The sequence below is a fragment of the Cyprinodon tularosa genome, unplaced genomic scaffold, assembly GCF_016077235.1.
Source record: "Cyprinodon tularosa strain WSP-4 unplaced genomic scaffold, ASM1607723v1 ctg356, whole genome shotgun sequence".
Classification (NCBI taxonomy): domain Eukaryota; kingdom Metazoa; phylum Chordata; class Actinopteri; order Cyprinodontiformes; family Cyprinodontidae; genus Cyprinodon; species Cyprinodon tularosa.
In genome coordinates this window covers 763,357-777,526 of record NW_024039070.1, presented here as the reverse complement: position 1 = coordinate 777,526, position 14,170 = coordinate 763,357, and the positions used below count along the sequence as shown (strand labels likewise).

Sequence of the window (14,170 nt, the reverse complement as noted above, 5' to 3'; positions counted from 1 at the left end):
TACAGAGTTACAGAGACCAAAGAGCATGGCAGACAGGGCAGAGATGATGAAGAAGTTTAAAGCTGTATTAGTTTATAAAATCATATGCCACGCTTTGAACTAATCCACTAATCCACAATCTGTCCACCTAAAGGGACAGAGAGTTATAAGACATTGTTGGATACTGTGGAAGCAATAAAAATGTGGCATTTATAGTTTCAAGAAAACATTTTGCCCCTACAGGGTTACATAGCAGTTGCATGATCATGTTGTATGCATGCTTTACTACATAAGACAGAAGAAAAAAATGTTACAGCAACTCATGCAAAATGCTTGAAACTTGGGCAGAGGTTCACTTTGAAGTAGAACTTTGAACATACGGTCTGAGCAACAATAGCCTGGATTCATTTAAAGCATAGCCGTGTGTTAAAATGGCTAAGTCAGACCAGAATATGATTATGAATGTGTGGTAGGAACAAAAAGTTGCTGTACCTGTCTTAACCCCAGGGTAAGTCTACATTTTAACCCAGGGGACGAGGGTTCAGATTGAGGTTGCTTGAGGAACGGCATCCAGCGTAACAACTCTGCAACTGTCATTATCTGCCCTTGTAGCTCACCTTAATTGTTCATATCATTCACCTGCTTAAATTTGCCCGGTTTTGTAATTATCACTCATCTCATCCACCTGCGTCTGTTCCTTTGTATTCAGTTCAACCCGAGCTATCGGGGCCAGATCATTGTTTGCTATCTCTTTGTCTATTCCTGTTAGTTTGTCTGTTTAACACTAGATGTCCCAGAGAATTTCAGTTTTCCTGTAAGCCCCCCTCCCCTCTTCAAGTTTGTGTAGCCACTCTACCTTGCTGACTGTCCTCGTTGTAAAGTAAATACCCTCTGATATGACCAGCCCTTCTACATGAGACTGGATAAAGGCTGAAACAAACTGGCATCAGAACAAGAGCATTTTTTCCAAACACTTTTCATTACCTTCCCCTGCAACATCAGACCTTTTTGCCGGAATATCTTGATAAGTCATGTCTAAATCTTTTATTTAGACAAACCTATTGAACAACCAGATATCATACAGGTCCTAGTTCCTATGCTGAGAACAGGTCATAACCATGCTTTTCCAACAAGGCAAGGCAGAGCCTATTTATATTGTCCATTAGCCAACAGACTCATTTATATTGCAAAGCTCACTATGTGAAAGAAAGAACAACTAAGAGAATAATTGTATTTTGTCTTGTCTCGCCTTTTCATGTCATTCAACATTTCAGCTTAGAAAATGACAAACAGTATGATTTCATTGGAGTAACATTTATTCCACCCAAGGAAAAGCACTACATATGAAGCTACAATTGTCCCATTTAGCAGTTTTCACGAACCCAAGGTGAGTCCTTCCTGCATTTGTGACAGTTATACTTTGTGCAGTGAACACAACGCTCAGTGCTGTGGTTCCTGTTGCAGAGATTGCACACCTGGCCTGCTTATAATAACAATGAAAAATCTAAAAAAAAAAATAGAGTTTAGCACATATTCTGATAGTAAGAGTTGTAGTATGAACTCGAAGAGGTTATCTATGTGTGCTACAAGTTTGGCTGCACTACAATGATCTAAAGTGTAATTATTTGCTATTATATGCTTATAATAACAATGAAAAAAAAGAGTTTTAATGTTAATTAGTTTTAGTGTTAATTAGTTTAGTTTATACCATGGTTCCTGTGCTGGTAACTGGTGGCCAGCGGATGAGAGGGTTTTTATGTTAAAACATTTTGAACTTTCCTACTGACTGCCTCACCTTGAATACTGGGTCCATCTGTCCAATTTTATAACAGCAACAGTCTGAGTGGTTGTATTGCCTGAATGTGAGAGCAGCCAAAGTGAGACACACAAACTTAAATGTTGTCCACAGATGTTACCTATCCTCTCTGACTATATTTGAAGTATATTTCCAAGACAAGAAAAAAAACTTCAGTGTCTAAATATTCAAAGTTTATAAAAGACAAACTCAGCAAAAAAGGTGGTTATTAAGCAAAAAAATAAAATAAATCACAAAAGTATACTACACTTAAAAGAAATGAATGGTTCTCTGTCTTATTAAAGACTACTATGTTGATATATCTCATAACATCCAAACAAAACACAATTAGGATTGTGTCTGCAACATCACAAATGTAAATAGATTGAAGGAATCGCAATAGTTTTGGAAGGACAGATTGCATCACTTAATATTCTCGTAACAAAAATGTAACAAAAATATACCATAGTCTTCAACATGCATCAACTTTATTTTTGCTTAAAGAGAACACAAACACACTCAGCCATGATTTAAAGTTCATTTATGCCATATTTGACAAAATTGTGAATACTAACTAAACACAACATTTGCATTTTATGGTAATGAAATAAAAAATATTTAGAGCAAAGCCATTAAAGTAGTAGAAAATTATAATAGTATTCTATTAATTAATGAACAATAACAAAATAGTAGCAGACGATTTATCTCTATTCCCAGATTGAAGTAGTAATAGAAAACATTTGGAAGTAAGGAATTTCTATATTGCAGTGGTTAGAGCTGCATCATCAATAACTTGTGTTTTTGATGGTGATCTTTTGCGCAAAGTCAATCTTGAAATCACCAACACCTAAGGAAATGAGGCATAATGTTTATCAACCGGAGGAGAAATTGACACAGAATAGTGAGTACTGTTACAGAGTGTCAAAGCAACAAGTGTGATTCCTCACCTTGAGTGAGAGCTGTGCCATCAGAAGAAAGGAGCCAGTATCTGCGGTCGCTTTGCCTCGCCTGCTCTCCATTTATTGCACTTAAGAAAGGTCCCCACTGACTGGATTCCTTCTGGAATCTACAGCATCAGATTTTAGTCACTCCAGCTGGTTTGACAGAAAATGACTTACTGCGGCTCATTAAATAAACTTACGTGAAGCCCACATCCCTCCTCTCAAGCAGCTCCAGGGCCTCCAGCAGGGAGCTGCCCTTTGGCACGTCAACAGAGTACGCAGCTGCTGCTCCACTGGCTGTCACTACTTCCACAGTCACCATCACTTTGGTGTCGCTTGTTAAAACCACCACAGGATCTACAGGCTCCAGCACCAATGTGTCTGCAAGAGAGCAATTACATCAGGAATAAACAACAACACCCATAAAAAAAAAAAAAAAAAAGGATGAAACATTGCTGCACACACCATCCTCATTAAGGCAGTCCAGAGTTTTTACGGACAAATAGGATTTTCTCTGGAGAGCTGGCAGAGTCTGAGAAATGGCCATGGGGTTGTGGTATGTGTTGCTTCTGGCAGCTGTTCTCATGGCGTTCATTGAGGCAGCACACTCTCCAACCTCACTGCCCATGGCCAGTAAAGCCTTGAATGATTAAATCAGTAAATCAAGCCAAAAACAGAGGATTTAATGTTATTAGTAGAGACAGGGACAGGAAAAAGTACAGGACACGAGTGACCTCTAACCTGGACTGCAAGACCCGTGCTGAACTCATTCCCAATATGACCATCGGCTCTACGAGAGGCCAGTATCTTCTGCTTGATCTGGCTAAGAGCTGTGTCCAGCTCTGCTGCATTGTGCGCATATGACCCAGAATCCTTCACACACTGGAGGGCCATTCCAGCCATAGCATAGGTATCTAGGAGGTAAGAAAATGCTGAATTACAAGTCAAACTGAGCCTTTCAAAGGGCTACGGCAAAAACACATTCTGGTCTACATGTTGCTAATATATTAACATTTCAAAGAATTAGGTGCAGGAATTAATGTAAAATGTTGGGCTGTTTATGCCATTTCTTTAAAATAATTGCAGAACATTTAAAGCTTGACAATAATTCATTTAACAAAAGATTTTTGGGAGATTATATTTAGTCCAACAATGTTCCCATGAAGGAAAATGAATATATGCCACTCTAGTCATTATTCAAGACATATGGAGAGGACATAATGTTGCTGTTAAATTCGGGAAAGTATTTAGGACATTTTTAGTATTGCAGTCAATTCATTTCCAGCACACCTAATCACTTTTTAAGTTATGGATAAAAATACAGTTTTCCGTAAGATCTCGGTTGTTCCATGATTTCTAATGTGTAATGTCATTTTGCACTATCATGGCTGAACATTCTTAAATCCATTTATGTTTAAAAACATCTTGCACGTTATTTTGCACTGACATGTTTGATCATTCTTCTGCACATAAAAAAGCAACAACTTTGTTTTACTGCTGCAATTTATGATTTATATTGTATGGTTATCTTATAATTGCAATCTCATTACATAGTTGTAAGATGTATGCAATCGAATTTTGTTTTGTATGCAGTCTGTGCTAACAAAATGACAGTAAGTGATCATTATCATGAAATCATTAATTAAATTATTTTATTTATCAAGTTGATCAGATTGACTTTATATAATTCTTGAATTACAAAAAGCTTAAGCTGAAGCAAAAATAAGCTGGAACAAAGAATTTTAACTGAGAATAGGAAAAAAGGAAAGTCAGGATTTTTTCAGCTTTTTTTAAAAAAAACAGTCTATTAATTGAATCATGGCTGTTACATTTTGTATGCAGTTTTGAAATTGTTAATCAAGTCTATTCAATTATACAACTAAAAATAGCAAGTAACTCACCAACACTTTGTGTTTCTCCATGTTTGAACTGTTCGTTCTCAGCTGCTTTGATGAGCTTGTGGCTGACATGGTTGTTGACCCGTATGCCGCTCACACAGAGAGCGAGCACACCAAGGCTGTACTGGTAATAGTTGGTCAAAGGGCGATGGCTGACTGCAAGAACACAGGGAAGTTAAATGACATATAAAGGAGTTTTCCTTACTAATAACTACAAAAAAAGAGGTGTGCTATTTTTTGATAAATGTTATGTCCAGTTAAGCTTTAATCAGTTAGTAGGAGTCCTATTCTTGGATAGCATTATCTTTCTGACAAATCCACACCAGTGAAGTCTGACTTCATCTCAAAGGACCATTCTGCAAATGTTTTATAATATCTGACACTTCGAATGGAAATCTTACAAGCGATGTGATCTTTCTCCTGCTCCATCTGCCTCTTTAGGTGTGTCAGCAGTGTCTCGCTCTTGTCATTTATGATGAAGGTGATGGTGTTGAGGTCATAACAGGAGGACTTCAGAGCCAGAGCATACAGTGCCATAAGGCCACTCACAGCCTGGCTGTTTGTGAGGGAGCTAAAACAGAGCAGGCAATGTTAAATACAGCAGGTGTTAATATTTTCACACAACAGCGATAGAAAAATAGGTAATCTAAGTGGAAAAGTACGTTTGAATGTTATCATGCAGTTCATTTTTCAGTCTATTGAGGTGATCTGTCTCCTTGGCTTGATTATGGTGAGGAGAAAGACGAAGAGCCAGGTGGATGCTGGGATTGGGAAGTCCTTCCTGACTTTCCAGAGAGCGAAGAAGATTCTTGTTAAGTGACAGAAACAGCTCTGGGTTGGATCCTTGGGTATCTGGAACAAAGATCATTTGCAAATAAGCATATTATAGGGACGTCTCTGCATTGCTGCTGACATCGACTAGAAATTTTAAAGCAGTAAAACCCACAGTAGCTCCATCAGCAGTTAAGAGAAAGTGCATCCAGACTAAAATACAAAATAACTATGCCCAGATAAATCTCAACCAAATAAGCTTGAGCGCAAAGCAAAAATACTTAATTTACAATCTGCTGTTTGTGTCTGTTATTTATTAAACACAGAGGATTCTAACAGTTCTCTATGGGATTCTGCAGATGGTTCCTTTTTTTGTCAGTGCTGAGTCACAGGTGCATCATCCAGAGCTGTAGAACCGATGCACTGTGGTGCAACATTGGAATATAGTAGGGATGTTTTGATATTTCTAATTTTATGAGCAATGTTAGACACAAAGTAAAATACACAAAACCTAAAAGGCCAAATTATGACACGAGAATTCAGCACCTACTGGCCAACTCCCTTGCGTCCAACTGACCTAACTTCTCTCTGTTATCTTTTCTTGTTGAGCAATGACATAATAGCCAAGGCTCCACCACCAAGCGCTCGGCTACAAGCCTCTCCTGCTCAACCTGATCCTGTTTTTACAGTAGGTGATGATGGAGGGCACAGAAGATGGAAGAAAACTTCCAGGATTTTCTTGCAAAGTACACAAATCAGAGAGTCAAAGTTTTGAAAATTGCGAAATCTGAGAAAATCATGGCTTGCATCATAATAAAGACAGACACACACCCATCAGGACTTTGCACTGACTTACATTTATTTTTAAACCTTTGTTATGCCTTAACCTAACCATTACGTATCAAAATCCAGAGCCACACACTCAGAAAAAAAGGACCAGAAACCTATCATCATTTCATCAACATATATTTACAAAATCTACTCACCACATGGTCTGCTGGAGGCAGAAGCCAACAGTAATGTAATAGTTACTAAAAGCAGCATCCTGGCTGTTTAAAATACAAAGAAGAAATTAAATAACATCATAGACATAGCATCAAAGGATTGTACACTAGTCGAATGCTATAACATGAAAATATCAAAAAATAGATGCAAACATTATGATCATCTAAAAGACATCACTCTAACAGGAATGTCGCAATGGGTTTGCAGTTATTAACAAACAAAGCTGTAAACAGTAGCTCAGTACCTCACTGACTGTCCACTGCGAAGAATCAGAGCTGAGTGAGGCACAAACTGAGAGAAAAATGCTTACAACGCTTCGGTGTCACATGATCCGTCATTTGAGATGACAAAACTTTTTAAGAGTTAAAGGGTTCACTGTGTCTTTAAACCAGAACATAAACAGGAAGTTAAAAAAAACGCATGCGACAGTTAGAGGATTGTGATTGGTTGGATTCGGAAACACGTGTTAATCTGAGCCAATCAACGGGAGAGTTGAACGGCTAACGTTTCAAAGTTAAAGACTTAAATCAGCTGCTGAAATTCTATTAAACAACCAGCAGTCGTTTAAACTATTAATATGGAATAGGATAACCTATTTATACAACAGTTTCTTTTTATGGACTCTATATAGCTCGTGTTTGTCAGGTCTAACTACATTTCCCATGATTCCCCTCTGCGTCTGAACGTAGCGGACGCACATTCTAGAACCTTGACGACTCTTCCAGCGTAAGTATTTTTTTTATCCGACGTTGTGTTGACCCGTCCTACTTTTAAAGCCAACACCAAGAAGGCATTGTCAGTGCGCCGTTGCTGTCGTTTATATTTTCATGTAAAAGGTTTCTGTTTTTTTCCCCACCTGCTAATGGGAATTTAAAAAAGAATAACCCTGAAGTGTGCGGAGAAGAGCTAGCTAAACACGCGACAGCAACACAAATCGACGAGGGGGCAGGGCATGTTTACAGGTCAGTTCTAAAACTGTTTCATTGACTTGTACGAAGATATAAATAACTTCATTGAGGATATTTTATTAATTTTCATCGCCTGTTTGGATAGTGAGAGAGAAACCTAAACTCTAACCACATAAAATGTATATTAGAGATCGTGTTGTTGCTTGTTAATGGCAGCCAACCTTCCAAAAGTGCGTCCTGCATGTTGCAAAGATCACCTTTAACCCTTCAGTATTTGCTATCAATTCTTATATTTCAGATCGGCCCTTTTTGTGATCTTCATGCTCAGCCTCTCCCCTCGGACAGTGAGCTGGGGTATCTGCCTGCCATGTTTTCATTTTCAGGCCCCACCAGTCTACCTGAATTTGACTTTGGACCCCCACATTCCTCTGACAGCCTTCACAGACACATCAACTCAGAGAGGTATTGCACTGATTGTGATGTTGGCTGGATTTTACCTTCGGCAATTTGCCAACAATCCAACAAAAATGCAGTCTTTTAACTTTGACCTGATTCATGTTTTTGTTTTTCTTCTCCACAGCAGCTGGGAAACCAGACGCCTTAGGAAGCATCGGAGACTAGATGATGAGTAAGTGAATGATACTGGTATCCATTAAACTTTTGTTTAATGACATGTGAATGCACAAATTGTGTTATAATGTGACATGATGTTTGAATACTTTTGCATGGAATGATGTGTGACATCTGATTTTCACCCTGTCAGGGGTTGCAGTGCCAAAAAGCGGAGGCTAATGCCCGAGACAGATGTGGACATTTTGGAGAACAATTGTTCTGCCTTGTCTGCACAACAAGTTGCTGTTTCTCCTGCGCAGCCATGCTCAGCTCTTCAGACCATCTCTATGCCTCAGCCCTCTTCCGTCCGGCCCCAACCTGAGATGGAGAGCTCCTGCATGGAGATCGAAGCAGCTCACAGGAATCTGCAGGAAATTGAAGACCGGTAAGGAGCAACTTTTCCGCCTGGTTTTCTAATGAAATTTAGAGTGCATAAGTATTTATTTTGCTGTTCCTGATTTTGTTGTGTAAAAGTTAGATAATGTAGGAGGAGGAAGCAAGTTTAGTGCCTGTTCAGGTTTAAATATTTTAAATGGTTCTGTGCTAAGAAATGTAATACTTTAGTAATAAATTAGGAAATTCAATCTAAACTGTTATTTGTGTCATATATGATTTTGGAAAGTCGATGGGATTATTGACATAGAACTGTCATGTTTCTTATCAACTAATTTTTCTTTCATTTGGGTGTAATTATATTTTGCCATCAAATGAATTTTTTTTCTCCGTTAAAAATATTGATAGACTAAAAACAGATCTGAATGAAATTAGACTTTCAGTTGTCCAAAACCACTAACTCTTTCCCTTGCATGCTTAGTACACTGTCAGGTCTGCAGACTAAAGTCCAAATTTAGTGATTTTTTTACTTTTTTTTACTTGGATTCTAGTAATATACCGCCAAACCCGCAAATATACCGCCAAACCCGCTGCAAACTGCTTATCTACCTAGCAGATCATCACTGGACCGCCAGCGCCTGCTGGAGTTACGATCATGCAGTGTATTTGGACTTGTAACCACCACTACGCTCGACTGTTTACGTGACTCCGGAGTGCTCCGGGATCAAGCCCCGGAGGCCTGCGATGCAGCGGACCCGTCGAGCGGCTCACGCTGGAGGAGAGCCAAGCGAAAGCGGTGCAGCCGGCCGAGGAAACGCGGCTGTCGCGGAGGTTTAGCAGCCAAGCTAAAGGCTAACCCCCACAGACCATCGCTTCCATCCATCCTGCTCTCCAACGTACGTTCACTGGATAACAAAACTGACCATCTTCAACTCGAGCTCTCAGCAAAGAGGGAGTTTAGGGACTGTTGCGCTCTCATTCTGACAGAGACGTGGCTCACATCATCAACCCCGGACAACGCCATTAGCCTGGAGGGGCTAGCTACTTTCCGCGCCGACAGAAACAAAGAACTCAGCGGTAAGAGCCGAGGAGGCGGACTCTGTGTTTACATCAATAACAACTGGTGTAAAAATGCTAGAATAGTCTCAAGTTTTTGCTCTCCGGACATAGAGCTTCTGACTGTTAGCTGCAGACCCTTTTACCTGCCCAGAGAGTTCACTGTTGTTACCATCACAGCGGTGTATGTCCCCCCCAGCGCTGATACAAAGGAGGCCATGAGTGTTCTCTATCGGACTGTCTCTGAGCTGCAATCTACACACACAGAGGGCGTTTTCATCATTGCTGGAGATTTTAATCAGGCGAATATGAAAACTGTTCTCCCTCATTTTTATCAACACGTGGATTTTGCTACTCGTGGAGAGAACACTCTGGACTTAGTTTATACAAACATAAAAGACGCATTCAGAGCAGCCCCCCGCCCCCACATCGGCTCCTCAGACCACCTTTCTGTGATGCTAATTCCTGCATACAGACCCCTGCTGATCAGAGCAAAACCTACAGTGAAGCAGGTGAGGGTCTGGACGGAGGGGGCCATGGATGCACTCCAGGACTGCTTTGAATGCTCTGAATGGGACATGTTCAAATCAGCAGCAACATATGACAACAAGATCAATGTTGATGAGTACGCCATGACTGTTTCAGCCTACATCAACCACTGCATCGAGGACGTCAGCACAACAAAGACCATCACCACCCGAGCCAACCAACGGCCCTGGATGACTGAGGAGGTCCGCCACGCGCTAAAAGCACGGAACTCAGCCTTCAAGTCTGGTGACAAGGAGGCACTGAGGACAGCTAGAGCCACCCTGAACCGTGCCATCAGGTTAGCAAAGCGGAACCATAACCAGAAAATCCAGCATCTGTTCCACGACGCCAACAACACCAGGAGCATGTGGCAAGGCATACGGGCGATCACAGACTACAACACGCCCCCTGCCCCGGTGGATGAAGTTGATGCTGACTTCCTAAACGGACTAAATAACTTCTTTGGGAGGTTTGAGGCACTAAATCGCACTCCAGCAGTGAAGGCTGTCCCACATCAGGAAGAGGAGGTTCTCTGCCTTGACACAGCCGACGTGTGGAAGACTCTGAGGAGGGTCAACCCGCGGAAGGCCCCAGGTCCCGACAACATACCTGGGCGGGTGCTCAAGGAGTGTGCAGGTCAGCTAGCTGGTGTCCTCACGGACATTTTTAACACCTCGCTGGAGCAAGCCACAGTGCCAGCATGCTTCAAGTCTGCCTCCATCATCCCAGTGCCAAAGAAACCTCAAGTCACCTGCTACAACGACTACCGGCCCGTCGCACTGACTCCCATCATGATGAAGTGCTTTGAAAGGCTGGTAAAGGAACACATCGTCTCCAGTCTCCCCCCAACACTCGACCCGTTCCAGTTTGCCTACCGGCGAAACCGCTCCACTGAGGACGCCATCTCCTCTGCTCTTCACCTGAGCCTGGCCCACCTGGAGGAGAAGAACACCCACGTGCGGATGCTGTTCCTGGACTTCAGTTCAGCGTTTAACACCATCATCCCACAGCACCTGGTGGGAAAGCTGGAACATCTGGGCTTCAACACACCCCTTCGAAACTGGCTGCTGGACTTCCTCACCAACAGACCTCAGTCAGTCCGGGTCGGTCAGAACACCTCTGATGTCATCACCCTCAGCACGGGCTCCCCTCAGGGCTGCGTCCTGAGCCCCCTGCTGTTCACCCTGATGACATATGACTGCGTCCCCAGGTTCACCACCAATCACATCGTGAAGTTTGCGGACGACACCACGGTGGTGGGCCTCATCAGGGACGACAACGACCGGGACTACAGAGAGGAGGTGGAGCAGCTGGTGGACTGGTGCAGTGAAAACAGTCTGATCCTGAACGTGGAGAAGACGAAGGAGATCATCGTCGACTTCAGGAAAAACCGCCCCCACCATGCTCCACTGCTCATCAACAGCTCAGCTGTGGAGGTGGTCAGCAGCACAAAGTTCCTGGGGGTGCACATCACGGACAACCTCACCTGGACTGTAAACACTTCATCTCTAGTGAAGAGGGCACAGAAGCGCTTGTACTTTCTGCGGAGGATGAGGAGAGCCCGCCTGCCCCCGCCCATCCTCACAACCTTCTACAGAAGCACCATAGAGAGCGTTCTGACCAGCTGTCTCTCTCTGTGGTGTGGAGGCTGCAGAGCTTCTGACTGGAAGAATGTGAGGAGGGTGGTGAGGACAGCGGAAGGAATCATTGGGGCTCCTCTTCCCTCCATTAAGGACATTTCATCACAGCGCTGTGTGTCCCGAGCCCGTAATATCATCAAAGACCCCTCACACCCCCACCATGGACTGTTCTCCCTGCTGCCCTCTGGAAAGAGGTTCCGCAGCATCCGCTGCAGATCCACCAGGTTGTGCAACAGCTTCTTCCCCACTGCCATCAGACTGTTGAACCTTTGATCCACAATCCGAACTCTGCACCTATTGCACATTATCGGGCATCAAATGCTGCTGAACTTTTAACTTTTAGCCCTTTAAATTGTTCATCTCATTGTATTTTTCAATAACGCATTTTTTGCACAAATGCCATTTTGCACTGAACCACTGCAACTTGCACACTGTCTCTTATCCTCTGCACTGTTCACACTTTGACCACTGCTGCACTTTTTGTATTTTTCTATAACTCGTGCCATTGTGAAATATCAATGCAACGTTCATAAGCTGTATGTAACGCAATTTCGTTCTGTATGCACCCTGTGCATACAAAATGACAAATAAAGAAGTCTAAGTCTAAGTCTAATATACATATTTACTTATGAGTTCACAACATACTGATGACGGATATGGCTTTGTTTTGCTAAACAGTCTTGATATTTGTTTTGTTGGGTCCAGGACTGTGCACTTTATTTATCTATTTTGGTTTTTATGTGTTGCAGAATAATCCTTGAAGACGACGATGAGGATCTTGACTTGGAGCCGGCGCCAAGACGGCCGGTCCTGGTGATCTCAGACAGTTTAAAGGAAGGTCTCCAGCGGGGCCTCAGCGATATTCTCCCACAAACAGTGGCCCAGTCTGTGTATGTGCATCTCAATAAACTTCATAATCCTTCAGGTTTGGATGCAGTAGTGAGTTCAGCTCATCACGTGTTATCATGTGTTTCTGTTCCTGAACAGAAAATATCCTTTCATCACATTTGCCCCCAAGGAAATTTGTGAACTAGTGGATTTGGTCAGTTTAAGAACAAAGTAATTTGGGAAATTTACAAAAATACCTCAACTATATAAATTTTATTGCAGATTCTAGGTGTGTCATACATTTGGCACGGCTTATTTTGAGGTGTGTAAATACATGTGTATCTGACCTGTTATTAATTATAGTTCTTTTTCTTCTAGTGAATAAAACAATTTTAAAAAGAAAGTCCAAAACTTGTTCCATGTTCAAATCCCCCCTGCAGCACAGCTGAGTGATTGGCAAAAAAAGACAGCTTCAATTTTCAGGATTTTTGTTTACAAGGTAGTTCCTTTAAAAAAAAAAAAAGTATAGCTTTAATAAATGGTCTTAAATATACTCCGATTCCCCTTTGTAGGTAATTGCATTTTCCATTAACCCTTGTATTATTTATGGTAAATACAATGCTGGTAACAATTCTGTGATTTCTAGCTGTGGTTCACCTCATCCGGCTTTTAGAAACCTATAATGCAGGTAGCAGTCAATCACTGTCGAGATGCATTTTATCCCAATAATTCAAAGTTCACCTACTGAAATAAACAAACAAAAAAACAGATTTTTTTCTGATTATCTACTCTTTAATAATTGGGAAGAGTGAAACTAGGCAGTTAGGGCTAAAAAAGCTTCTATTGTTTTAAAAGTCACAATAAAATGGTACAGTGGCATTTTAGTTATAAATAAGTAATTTCGCTTCATTTCATGATGTTTTAAGTAAATCTAAATTTAATAAAACCCTATCTTTAAATATTTACTTGGAATGAAAAACTACGGTTTTGGTGAAAGGATCTGCAGACTATAGCAAGGTCCAAACAAATATCATTTTTAGGATCTTTTGAGATCCGTTTGAAAGTATTGTGAATTATGATAAACCTTCATTCAATAGTAAGAGATGACTAGAAGTTGTTGCTACATTTTCCCCTCACCTTCTCCTTCCTGTCGCCCTCAGGAGTCCTTCAGGCATGGAGCTGGTCCTGTGGCGTCCTCCAGAAGATCCTTTCTGTCAGAGGTTAAAGGACTCGTTACAGAAACAGCGTAAACAGACAGTTTCCCGGCAAATACCAACTCCCTGTACGTCTCCCACGCCTCCCCTCAGCCCCTCCAGTCCGCCTGCAGAGACATGCTCCCCCATGCACAGCTTCCCTGTGCTGCAGAGCTCAGCTGAAGAAGACATGGAAATTTAGACCAACATGAATAAATAAGCTGGAGAGTTTGTGTTCTGATCTCTTGTTGATCCTGTGTTCTATTTGAGGAGTTTGTGCAACATTCATTCGCCAACGTTTGGTTTGTTTTCTGTGGACAGATACGTGAGGATTACATTTAACAGTGTTATTGGTGTAGGCCGAATCTATTGAAGCCTGTAGATTCACTGCCTTACTAACACTCACTTTGAAATTAGAAGCCTTTTGTACATATTTCTGACCAGCAGCACATAGATGTCTTGTAAATATGACTTATGTTTTTGTTGAACATGAATATGAGTGCAGCACCAAGGTCTCTGCAAACTTTTAGGGAGTCGCTACAGAACACTAAGAGCCTGACTTCCTGTTTGCTGTTACATTGTGATGGAGGAGTCGTCCTCCTCTGTTACAGGTATACTGTCTGTGAACTTTGACTTTTCAAATGAACTCAGTCGTTTTGTTACAGAGGACTGATCATCTTCTG

General features: G+C 41.6%; 2 protein-coding genes across 6 annotated transcripts; one reads left to right on the top strand and one right to left on the bottom strand.

Moving 5' to 3' along the window:
• Positions 1 to 2,248: 2,248 nt before the first annotated feature.
• Positions 2,249 to 6,784, bottom strand: tcn2 (transcobalamin II). 2 transcript variants are annotated; one of them, XM_038295523.1, is made up of 10 exons: positions 6,634 to 6,784; positions 6,371 to 6,433; positions 5,276 to 5,465; positions 5,015 to 5,184; positions 4,617 to 4,769; positions 3,457 to 3,629; positions 3,181 to 3,355; positions 2,916 to 3,096; positions 2,722 to 2,840; positions 2,249 to 2,621 (listed from the first exon to the last, which is right to left on the bottom strand). In XM_038295523.1, exons 2-10 carry the CDS (start codon positions 6,426 to 6,428, stop codon positions 2,560 to 2,562), a joined length of 1,281 nt encoding a protein of 426 aa, XP_038151451.1. In that variant the 5' UTR covers positions 6,429 to 6,433; positions 6,634 to 6,784; the 3' UTR covers positions 2,249 to 2,559. The 2 variants fall into 2 exon arrangements, with proteins under 2 accessions (XP_038151451.1, XP_038151452.1); XM_038295524.1 differs by having other exon boundaries at positions 6,371 to 6,429; positions 6,634 to 6,731.
• A 200-nt stretch (positions 6,785 to 6,984) lies between these two features.
• On the top strand, positions 6,985 to 13,729 carry ccdc117 (coiled-coil domain containing 117). 4 transcript variants are annotated; one of them, XM_038295526.1, is made up of 7 exons: positions 7,011 to 7,115; positions 7,226 to 7,351; positions 7,596 to 7,759; positions 7,878 to 7,925; positions 8,061 to 8,294; positions 12,216 to 12,356; positions 13,455 to 13,729. In XM_038295526.1, the coding sequence occupies exons 3-7, from the start codon at positions 7,665 to 7,667 to the stop codon at positions 13,687 to 13,689; spliced, it is 753 nt and encodes a 250-aa protein (XP_038151454.1). In that variant the 5' UTR covers positions 7,011 to 7,115; positions 7,226 to 7,351; positions 7,596 to 7,664; the 3' UTR covers positions 13,690 to 13,729. The 4 variants fall into 4 exon arrangements, with proteins under 4 accessions (XP_038151455.1, XP_038151454.1, XP_038151457.1 ...); XM_038295527.1 differs by lacking the exon at positions 7,226 to 7,351 and having other exon boundaries at positions 6,985 to 7,115; XM_038295529.1 differs by lacking the exon at positions 7,011 to 7,115 and having other exon boundaries at positions 7,122 to 7,351; positions 7,881 to 7,925.
• The last annotated feature ends 441 nt before the right edge of the window (positions 13,730 to 14,170 follow it).